Here is an 11,632-nt window from a genome sequence, read left to right as displayed (position 1 = left end):
TGACAACTTTTTAATTCCTTATACGTTGTTTGCAACTTTGAGCCAGTTTTATTGCATCTATTACATATAGTGAGCAAGTGTAACTATTAATAGAGTGTGTGTATCCTTTTTATTGAAAAGCATATGAATCAACATATTTTCATAACAGAAGACTTTCCTTCAGAGGATCACTTCAAGTGTAGGTAATTGACTTCCTGTGAGTTCACAAAAAATGCAATATAGAAATCAGTAGTCTTCTGAAATTTTGTATTTGGAATGATACTGGGTTTTTGCTTCTATAGTATTTGCTGTAAAAAATATGTAGATGATCTGTAAAAGTTGATTTGCAAGCATGTATAAATTCACTTGGATGCTTTGCTTTTTAAGGCAGTGTGGGCTCTTGGTAACATTGCTGGTGATAATGCAGAATGCAGAGACTTTGTTTTAAACTGTGGAATATTACCACCCCTCTTGGAGTAAGTATTGTAGATTAATATGATAACTATAGTATACAGGTATAGATAACTGTAAACCTCAACTTAAAATTTATTTAAAAAGAATATAAGCTTTTTGCTAAATTGAGAATGTTTCTTTTTTTATTATATTGCTATGACTCTAATGTTTTGGATTACCTGAGCTTCATGCATATCTTTAATTAGTCCATGAATAGAAGCTTTCCAGTGTTTGTAAAAGGAGATAAGTTATTTCACAGGTATTAAATTTCTGTATTTTGCAGAACTCTGTGTTGTCAGAGTTCTGGATATATAGGATGGGAGAGATGATTTCATTTACGCTTACATTTGTGTGATTCCAACTGGCTGGACAATAAGCTGGTTTCACCACCTTTGTCCAGTAGCTCGAAGCTCTGGTTTTGCTATCTATCCATTTGCTTGTTAAGATGAGCTGGCAGAGTAGTTGTTCTATGAGCTGTGTTCCACCAGAAGATTTCTCTTCACGAAGAATATCATTCCAGCATTTACTGTATGCTTACAATAGGATATAAGGTAGCTTCATCACAGGGAAAAAAAATGTACACAAATTTTGTTCAATGTATTATTGCTTAAAATAATAAAATGCTTTAAAACATTTGTAAAATAGCTTAAAATAATAGAGGAGAATGTGATTACATTCCTCGAGGATTTAAAGCATTAACAGTTTTAGACATTTTGGTATATATCTGAAAGCGAACATGTTTTTTTTCAGGTGTTGAATCTTTTGCATTCTATTTAACAAAAACAGTACAGTGTTAATTTTTTTAGAAGATCTTTTAGGTTCTAACTTTTTATGGAACTGTTCTTATGATTATTAATTGCATTATCTGAATGAAACGTCAAAGTTAATTCAATGGAGGGTTGCTTCTCCTAGCCCCTTCTGAGGACCCTCAGAAAAGATTAGTTGTATGATTTTTTTCATATGGAAATTGTTTACTTCACATGGATATACTTGATTTTTGGAATGAGATGTCCACACAAAATAATCCATTCGGATTCGGTTGATTCTAAGAAAATACTTGCAGCATGTAAGCTATGAACAGAAATAAATTGAAACTAGTGCCCAGCAACAGGATTTCTTTTTTTGATTTGAGGTACTGTTGGTAATAGACATAAAAAGACTCAACTTTTCAATAAGAAATTATTGTTTTTACTATTGTTGTCTCTCTTTGACAGACTGTTAACAAATTCAAATCGTCTTACAACAACTAGAAATGCAGTCTGGGCTCTCTCAAATCTCTGTAGAGGAAAGAACCCTCCTCCAGACTTCAGTAAGGTATAATAAAGTATTCATTTTGAGAAACCAGAAAGCTCCGGAAGGCTTATGTTTATAATATGTTATAATGCACAGAATCTTTGAATCTGGAGATAGACTCAATTTTATCTTTTTAATGTAATCACAGAGTCTTGTCCATCTGTTGTATCTGCAAAAAATCATTTATTTTGACACCTATCAGCAATAAAATTCAATTACTCAAAAACTTGAGATTGTAGTTAGTCAGATGCAAATAGTCATTCACTGGTATGAAATGATGGACAAATAATACATTCAGCACAAAACCCCTTGAGGCTGTATTTTCTCCAGATCTGTTTTAGAGGATGTGCTTTATGATTGAAGCTTTTTTAAAAATTCTCTGTTCATTTTTATTTTATGATTGTGAGTGCATGCTGAAGGAATAAAGTTCTGAGTTTTGTGCTCTGTCAGGTGCACTTAAATCATACTATGATGACAGAGGTGATTTGCCTGTATGCTTTCCCCTTCACTTCCTCCTCTCTCCAGTATGTGGTTATAAAGACAGTAACACTGTAGAGGCTAATAAGAGTATTGGCTCCTTATTTTCAGTATGAAATGAATTTCTGGTAAGGTTAATGACATTAAAAGATTAAAAGAACTGAACATTGGATATTCTGGTGGAAGAGACTGAGGTTAAAGGATAATTAATCTGGAGAGAATTTACATGTCTTGAGGCCTACCTCATGAGGTAGTAATCACTGTCATTGCTACATAATAAGTCTTGGAGAGATATCAACAAAAAGGGGAGATTTCTGATGTCAGTTAATCAACCACAATTGCTCTGCCTGAGTTACATTCTTCAGTAGTGTTTTGTTGTGGTAGTAAAAAAAAAAACAGGAAGATTTCTTGCTGCTTAAACACTTAAAACTTCAGTGGAAGAAGATGACCTGTAGGTAGCTGCTAATAAGAACAGCTCTTTTGCTTTTTGCCCTTTGCAATTGTACCAGTTGGACACATAAAAGAGGCTCAATTGTGTAACTAAGATAAAGAATTAAGTTCTACAAAGAATATGCAATTCCCAAGCTGTACAGCTGAAACCTGTCAGGTTCCAAGTGGTGTTAAGATGGTCTAGTTCTGTGTGGAACTTGGAAGAGATTAAGGCCAGAGACTACAGTTGCAGTGAGAACTGAGGTCAGCTGTTGCTTGTTTGATTTGGTTCAGTGAATGTTGAGTCCTTTGTGAATTACTCTGAGTTTCTTTGTGGTAAAGCAAAACATAGGCTATTACATATAATTTCCAGTACTCCTACAAAGACGGCAATATCAAAAAACATTACTAGTTTGAAATTCTGTTCCCTGAGTGATTCAAAAAAGCATCAGTAATTCCTGATCATCTGGTTACCTATAAAAGTGGATGTTTTTTGTTTAAGCTGAACAATTACATACGTAATACAGTATCTCTAAATAAATAGGCTGTGAATCAGAATTTATCAAATTTGTCAGTTTAAATTTGATACCTAGTTTAATCAGGCGGTGTTCCACTTAGGTCCTAATTCATTAGTGAACTCATGTGCTTTGGCAATAAATAGTTTTGCACCTTTATGCCTTATAGAATGTTCTGTGAAACTTGAAAAATAAGAAACAACTAATTTTATGCAATATTTTTCTTTAACCTAGGTTGCTCCTTGCTTAAATGTTTTGTCAAGACTGTTGTTCAGCAGTGACCCGGATGTATTAGCAGATGCTTGCTGGGCCCTCTCTTACCTTTCAGATGGTCCCAATGATAAAATTCAAGCTGTTATCGATTCTGGTGTGTGTCGAAGATTGGTAGAGCTGCTTATGTAAGTCTTCTTTTCACCAAATAAATGTCTTACAGTATTGTTAATATTAAGGAATTCAAATTGACTTGTTTTTTCTCACCTCAAGTTTGAATTTATTTTGTGAGAAGTGACGAACATGAATTTAGTCTGAAACCTTTTAAGTTGCTTGCTAGATTGCTTGGCTCCTGGCATTTTTCCTGAGATTGACAGAGAAAAAAGTTTTCTCCGAAGTATTCCTTTATATTTTAAAAAATTTAATTATAGAATCATAGATCTTTGGGTTGTAAGGGACCTTTAAAGGTCATTTAGTCCAACACCCCTGCAGTAAGCAGGGACATCTTCAACTAGATCAGGTTGCTCAGAGTCCTGTCCAACCTGACCTTGAATGTTTCCAGGGATGGGACATCTACCACCTCTCTGGGCAACCTGTGCCATGGTTTCACCACCCTCATTGTGAAAAATTTCTTCCTTAGATCTAGTCGAAATCTGCCCTCATTTAGCTGAAAACAATTACCCGTTGTCCTATGGCACCAGGCCCTGCTAAAAAGTCTGTCCCCATCTTTCTTACCTTTCTTACTCATCCCTTTATGTACTGGAAGGCTGCAGGAACGTCTCCCTGCAGCATTCTCTTCTCCAGGCTGAACAACCACAAGCCTCTCGGCCTCATAGGAGAGGTGTTCCATCCCTCTGATCATTTTTGTGGCCCTCCTCTGGACCCTCTCTAACAGGTCCATGTCTTTCCTGTGCTGAGGACTCGAGAGCTGGATGCAGGACTCCAGGTGGGGTCTCACCAAGAGTGGAGTAGAGGGGCAGAATCACCTCCCTCGACCTGCTGGTCACACTATTTGGATGCAGCCGAGGATACTATTGGCCTTCTGAGCTGCAAGCGCACACTGCTGGCTCATGTCCAGCTTTTCACCCACCAGTACCCCCAAGTCCTTCTCTGCAGTGCTGCTCTCAATCCCTTCATCCCCCAGCCTGTACTGATACTGGGGGTTGCCCCGACCCAGGTGTAGGACCCTGCACTTGGCCTTGTTGAACCTCATGAGGTTCACGCGGGCCCATTCCTCGAGCTTGTCCAGTTCCATCTGTATAGCATCCCCTATGTAGGATTTCATTTACATGGAGGAATAGAAAGGTGAAGACTGAAGACCAAGCTTGAATTGTAAATTAATTTCTCAGCTTTTTCTTTTAATGTCACCATTGTATTCTGGTTTCTTACCTTTCTAGGAGATGTAGTTGTAATACAGACAGTTCTTGGACTCATGAAGTCCAGACGCAGGCTTGTGTCACTTTTGAACTGTTCCAGTATATTTGGTTTATGGTTCATTATCTTCCTAGAAAGGCAGACTAAATCCCTGTGTTCAGATGGGGACTTCAGAGTAGGTCAGGGATAGTAATTCCCAGCACTGACAGGTCAGCACAGTTCCCTGTGAAAAGCTGTCAGGAGATGGTGAGGTTGCTTTCTTTTCTGTGCATGCTTTAGGACAACTGATTAGATTTCCTTCCCACACACTTCAGTTGAATGTGGGCTTAATTTACTAGCTTCTAGGGTTATTGACTTACAAAAGGGCGAAGTTAGTTTATAAAAGGGGGCTGCTAAGTTTTAGTATACAGCTAATAACACCCCTTTTGTTTCTGTGGCTATTGGATGATGCAGGATCCAGTATTGTATTCAATAATACTTGAGTTGGGTGAAATGAATCTGCTGGACAGATAGATTGCTCTAAGTTGTGGTGTTCTGTAGAGATGTCCTTTCCTTGAATCAGCAATTCATTTGTCGGACTGCAGTTGTCAAATTTGGCTAAATAGGGGGAAAGGGTAAGAACTAATGTGGTGTTTTTCATAGCTAGAAATTTAGCACCAGAGATAAACCATTGTACACTGAAAATGCAAAATTATACTTCAAATTTGGTAATATCAAGCAATTTAATATTTGTCTCCAGGCATAATGATTACAAGGTGGTATCCCCTGCATTAAGAGCAGTTGGAAATATTGTTACTGGGGATGATATCCAAACACAGGTAAGACTAGTTGATTTTAAGGAAAATTAATTGGCGCGACAGAATTTTGTGAAAATTGTGGCAAAATATATGTCCAGTACAGGTATCTGCTTACGTCAGTGAAAGAAGCTCTGTACAAATCTATATTGTTAATTTGACAGTTTAGACTGCTATTTTAAACATTAAATTATGCAAGATTGAACACTTTCTTACAGCGCTGTATGTAGTAGATGTAGATTGCTTCATTCCTGTATGGTACTTTGACCATTGCTTCCCATGCACAATTAAAATAACTTCTTTTTTTTTTTCCTCATTCCACCCTGCCTACCCTTCAATTATTTATTTTTGTTCCCTTTTAAAAGTCTTGAAATACAGTCAAAGTTTTCACTTGTAAGCAACAGTCATACTTGGTTTGACCATGAATTTGTATGTGATAGAACAAATTGCATCAGTAGGACTAAAGATTTTGTGGGTTTTGGGTTTTTTTGTTTTTTGGGTTTTTTTTATTTAGGCAATGGATTCGAGTTTGAAACAATGCAGGAAATACTGAGAGAGGTCCTGCTTTAAAGAAAATTGTATCTAAGAGGCTGACAGAACTAGTGTAAAGGGAAAATAAGGAAATAAGTTAATTACGTGATTTGCTGTGAGGTCTGTAAGAGAGGATTGTGCAGTGGAATTAAATAGATTTACACTTCTTGGTTATTCTGAGTTATTCATATTCTAGCCTTTAGCAGCCTTATTTAGTCTTGCTGTTGTCAGTCTTCTGGTCTGAACGTAATCGAGGGCAGATTCTTTCAAATTGCTGGATTGTCTATTCACACACAACAGCATTGAACACTTTAATTTTGCAGTGTGTTACCTATTTTTGAAGTAATCTGTAAAGTGGTTTTTTTATATATATATATATATATGTATTGCACAAGCCTGTATATCTATCTGTGTGTATTGTACAACCCAATTTTCAATTCTCAAATTATTTTAGGTGATTCTAAACTGCTCTGCATTACCCTGCCTCTTGCACTTGCTTAGTAGTCCCAAGGAATCTATTCGAAAAGAAGCGTGCTGGACCGTTTCTAATATTACTGCAGGAAACAGAGCTCAGATTCAGGTAAAGCCTGTATATTTGTTACTTGGTTTTGTTTTCGTTTTACTAATACACTTGCTTTTCCTTCACAAGCAGAAATAAGTAGATATTACATTGACCCTGCATTATTTGTTTTAATCTTAACTGTCTATAATTTTACCTGAAATGTTTTCTTCTAAATTTTGAAAGATTATTAGAAATAACGTCATTAAATAATACTTTAAAAATAGCTGTCACGATTTATACTAGAGAAACGGATTAATTTCACTCAAAGGGATTTGGTTGATGCTTATAAAACAAATGAAAGGATACTTAAAATATTCTCTTAGATCTTGTTATTTTTCCCTGCGGGAGCATCATCTACTGGTATATTCTCTGTAATTTTGTTATGCACTGTAATACACATGTTAAAATAATAAGCCCTTTTTCTTTTTTAAAAGTTGAAACAAAACATCTTGCACAAACTAGTCCAGTGAAAAGTGGACAATTTACCAGTTCTACCCTTTTGGAAATGTTGAACACTTTGCTTGGATAAAAAACTTGCATGATGTCATCAATACTGAGTTATATTCTTGTAGAAACTACTAAATCCTGACTTGCTGTTCCAGGTGTCTGGAGTTACCTGAAAAAAGATTCTGTTTGACAAAACAGAGTTCTGAATCAGAGTACATGTTTCAATGTGATTTTTTTTCCCCTCTACTTCAATCAGGGATGAAAATGTTACTACTTAATGTCATTTAAAATATATAATACAGTTTCCCATTATAGACAAGATCTTGCTGTGGAGACTGCAAACCTGAATGAAATGGACAAAGTGAAGCTTTTGTTCTGAGGCTTGATCTCCAGTTCAAAAACTCAGGTTTACTGCTTATGCTATATGATTTTTAAATGGGCCTCTTCAGTAAGCAGTATTCTGTCCAAAGCAGTATTCTCTGTCCAAAGACAGAGAAATCAATAAAGAAGATATTCTGATGGCTGCTGTAATGCAATGTTGGAATAGTTCTGAATTTCATTTTAGCATTTCTAGGCAGTGGTGCCTTCTAACAAAACATTGTTTGCTTTGATATCAGCAGGCATCAGTGACTCTTGTAGTGAAAGGTATTAATATTCTTTCTCTGTGTATACTCAAGTTTTATTAATTATTATAAAATATTATAATTTTATCTCTTAGGCTGTTATAGATGCAAATATTTTTCCGATATTGATTGAAATTCTTCAAAAAGCTGAATTTCGCACCAGAAAAGAAGCAGCATGGGCCATAACTAATGCGACATCAGGAGGAACCCCTGAGCAGATTAGGTAAGTTTGTATATGTTACTATTTTCTCTGCACAAGTATCTTTTCTAAGGCATTTTTATTTCTGCAGTTCAACCCTCACAAACATAGCAGCAAAATCTTAAACACACCCGTAATTCCTTGTAACTCTGACACAGGGACTGAACATGTAGAAGATCAGAAAAATTAGTGAAATATATGCAGTAGATTTGATAACAAATTGACTGATACTGCTTTGTTTCAGTGATATTACACCTAAAGCTTTCACAGGATTATCTTCCAGAGTTGATACTATATTGTCAAACACAATTGGTACAGTTAACGAACAGCTTCAGTGTTTGAAAATGGAAAATTTTGTAAGACTTGTTTAAAAAACTTGTGCAATGGGATTGTATCTCTTTATGGAGAGACATCAGGAATTTTAGTGGCTTTTTCATATATTTTAAACTTACTATCAGTATTATTTTAAAGCAGATATCTAAACTCCTTTTTCAGAATTGAGTTTGATGAAAATTTTACTGTCAGCAGCTATTTATGTGCTGCAAAGATTGGACTTCTTGAATGACTAGAAAAAAATATTCTCTTGTTTCCCTGAATACCATCAGCATAGCAACTGGTTTGAATCAGTAACTGATAAATGGATTTAAAAATGACTGTATTATTTGGAAGCCAGAACTGAAAGTGATGTATTAACTCTTCCAGCACATTTGGGAGATCTGTTGCAATAAGTGCATGCTGATTTAATTAAAATGTAAACAATCCTGGTTTTCTTATAACCACTAAGTGTTATCAGAGGTAAGGAAATCTTGTTGCTGTTTTTTTGCTATTATTTTGATTGCTTGCATAACAGAACATCTTAAAATTTAGCATATTTTAAACAAATTTTAATTCAGGATCTTCAAATAATAGATGTGCATGTAATACCATAGAAGTAGCTTCTCATCACAAAACAGATCTGTTATCTATGTCACGAAATTTTAGCCCTTTTAATGTCTTCAAGGTACTACTGTCTAACTGCAGAATAATTTAAAACCACTAAAATAAGCTATATTTAAGCAACCTTTTGATGCTGGCAAACATTACTGTCTTGATTTTACTTTCAAACTAGAAAGGAGGACACAGATTCTGACTTCCAAAGTTCCTACACAATTTTGTGTGTAATTGGAAAAAGCAATAGGATACTCAGAATCCTGATATCTTTTTTAGTATTTACAATTATGTCCTTCCTTTTACGGTAGGTAATGTTAACACCTTTACGGAGTGCTAGTGGGAACTACATTAGTATACAGCAATGTCCGGTGTTCTTACCTGTCTCTAACATGTTTACTCAATGTTTTTGCCACTACAGAATGCCTGAGAAAAAAAAACTTACTGCTAAAACTAACTTTTTCTCTTCTATTCAATTAAACCCATCTGAAGATCATAAGTCAAAAGGAGTTGAAGATTCATTCCAAACTCTAGTTAGGAATATGCACATTACATTTTCTCATTAGGATACATTAGAATATGTACTCCATTTCAGACTAAGATTACCTTTGTGTTGTGTTTTAGAAATCTTTTGTTTCAGCCGCTTCTTTAAGCAAAATTAAGGACCAGTAGTGATAGACAGGAATGTCAGAATAAATGTTCTGGATTATCAGTCCTTCTTTTTCCCCCCATCCCCCTCTGTTTTTTCTACTTTTATAAAGGTATTTGGTGGCACTAGGTTGTACGAAGCCTCTTTGTGACCTCCTGACTGTGATGGATTCAAAAATAGTGCAGGTGGCTTTAAATGGTCTTGAAAATATTCTGCGTCTTGGAGAACAAGAGTCTAAGCAAAATGGAATGGGCATTAATCCTTATTGTGCCCTTATAGAGGAAGCATATGGTAAGAAATTACTTTGTGTAAAACTACATACCTGAGCTTCCTTATTTCAGGCTGTAAAAAGCAAAACCATTGTGAACCATCTGTAGGTAAGTTTGGTATTAGAATTTTTACTTCAAGCATAGGTGGACATGAAAGCCTCATAAATTAAGTAATGTAACATGGTGGGAAAAGCGGTTAAATGCAGAAAACCTGTGGATGTTTGTCTGTGGTCAGTTTATGAAATGTGCCTCTAGAGAACTTTCTCAGAAATATTTAACACACACGTGCCCTAGTCTATGGGAGCCATGGTTTGCCAAAGTTTGTCAGCCAATCCTAAATATTGTTTTATCACTTTAATATATAGTCCTGTCTGGTACAGTTTCATTACCAACAGGGATATGAGATCAGAGTTTGTTTTACTTATTCCCAAAGTCAGATCACTTTTTAGCATAGTAAGCATCAGTAATAGCAAAATCAACTTCAGATCATAAAATTAAATAAGTTTGTACATAATTTGTGAAGGTATTTTGTTCTGTTTCTTCTTTTAAGAGTTGTTGAATTAAAGCACATTTTAAAGGCAGAGTATCAAAACTAAAATGACATTGGCGGAATTTCATGACTAGTTGAAATTAATTATAAACAAAATTAATGTTAAACCTGGCTTATAATGAAGCTGGCATTATTTATGGAGGGTTATCTTTTTGTAGCTCTGAGCTTAAAACAAAACTGGCAGGTATTTGTGTTTCAGAAACTGCTAATAAAATTCTAGTTGACCACATTATGTCTGATTAGATCGCACTAACTTTTCTGTAAAGCAGCCTTTAAGTTTGAATTCCCCGTTACTGAGTTTCATTTCTAAAATCAAGTGCATACTTGGAGAACTTATTTTGCAGTCTAACATCTAAGAGGAATAAGTACTGAATACTTTAATGGAATTTATTCTGTTCCAGATTTTGAGTCTATTCATAAGTTCAACTACTGAATGTCTAGGTTTGTGGTTTTGGTTTTTTTTTTTCCTTTACCAGTTAAGTGTAGACTGCTAAAGCTGTAGAGTGTAAGCTTAAGTAGGGGAAACAGCTAATTATATCACCCTTGTGCTTTGGCTTTTGTAGTCACCAGAAGGGTTTGTATGAGCTATTCCTAATCCAATTTAAGTGAAAACTGAATTATCTTAAACACCTAAAAAGGAGTTTTGATTCAGCCTAACTGACCACTGAGCACTTAACCTCTGCTCTGCTTGCAGAATTATGTCCTCTAGCTTGCAAATGATAAGCTGATGGAAAGACAGGATCTTCAAATCTTAAAATTAAATTTGAAAAAAGACACCAGACTCTTCCCAGTGATGAATCCATAATAGGGGACGGAATTTAAAATTGGAGAAGACTAAAAGAGTGAAAGAAAAGAAGTGTGAATATTGGAAGTTGCTATGGCAAATAGTTTGCTATCTTAATTCTATACAGATTCAATTTCTTTGTAGATACTACAGCTGCCTCCTCCTCCTTAGTTTAATTGCTATTCTTTTAGCATAGTTTTAAAACTATTTTGGACAGCAGAAAATGCTGCAGAAAATGAAGACTAGAAGTACATGGGTTAGGAAATTAAGAATTGATTATATCAAATGAATCAAGATGTCTTGGGATTGCATTTTGTAATCTAGATTTTGAAAATTTTTTGTTTTGAATTTAGGACTCGATAAAATTGAATTTCTTCAGAGGCATGAAAATCAAGAGATCTACCAAAAGGCTTTTGAACTCATAGAACATTACTTTGGTGTCGAAGAAGAGGACTCCAGTATTGCACCTCAGGTGGATGAAAGTCAGCAGCAGTTTGTGTTTCAACAGCAGGAGGCTCCAATGGAGGGGTTTCAGCTGTAAACTATTGAAGTGAAGAGGTGCATAAA

The 11,632-nt window shown here is 35.3% G+C and overlaps 1 protein-coding gene across 1 annotated transcript; it reads left to right on the top strand.

Annotated features, from left to right (window-relative positions):
- Window positions 1-366: 366 nt before the first annotated feature.
- Window positions 367-11,606, top strand: LOC104617620 (importin subunit alpha-6; the record flags this gene model as incomplete). Its single annotated transcript, XM_010282979.1, has 8 exons — window positions 367-455; window positions 1,647-1,746; window positions 3,381-3,544; window positions 5,470-5,548; window positions 6,510-6,635; window positions 7,783-7,910; window positions 9,575-9,753; window positions 11,419-11,606. Coding segments are annotated over 8 exons (1,053 nt in total), but the record flags the coding sequence as incomplete, so codon positions are not given.
- Between the last annotated feature and the right edge of the window lie 26 nt (window positions 11,607-11,632).

This window comes from Phaethon lepturus, unplaced genomic scaffold (genome assembly GCF_000687285.1).
Source record: "Phaethon lepturus isolate BGI_N335 unplaced genomic scaffold, ASM68728v1 scaffold34312, whole genome shotgun sequence".
In the NCBI taxonomy this organism is placed as follows: Eukaryota; Metazoa; Chordata; class Aves; order Phaethontiformes; family Phaethontidae; genus Phaethon; species Phaethon lepturus.
The sequence above is the reverse complement of the archived record's forward strand: the minus strand, read 5'-3'. Positions and strand labels throughout refer to the sequence as shown.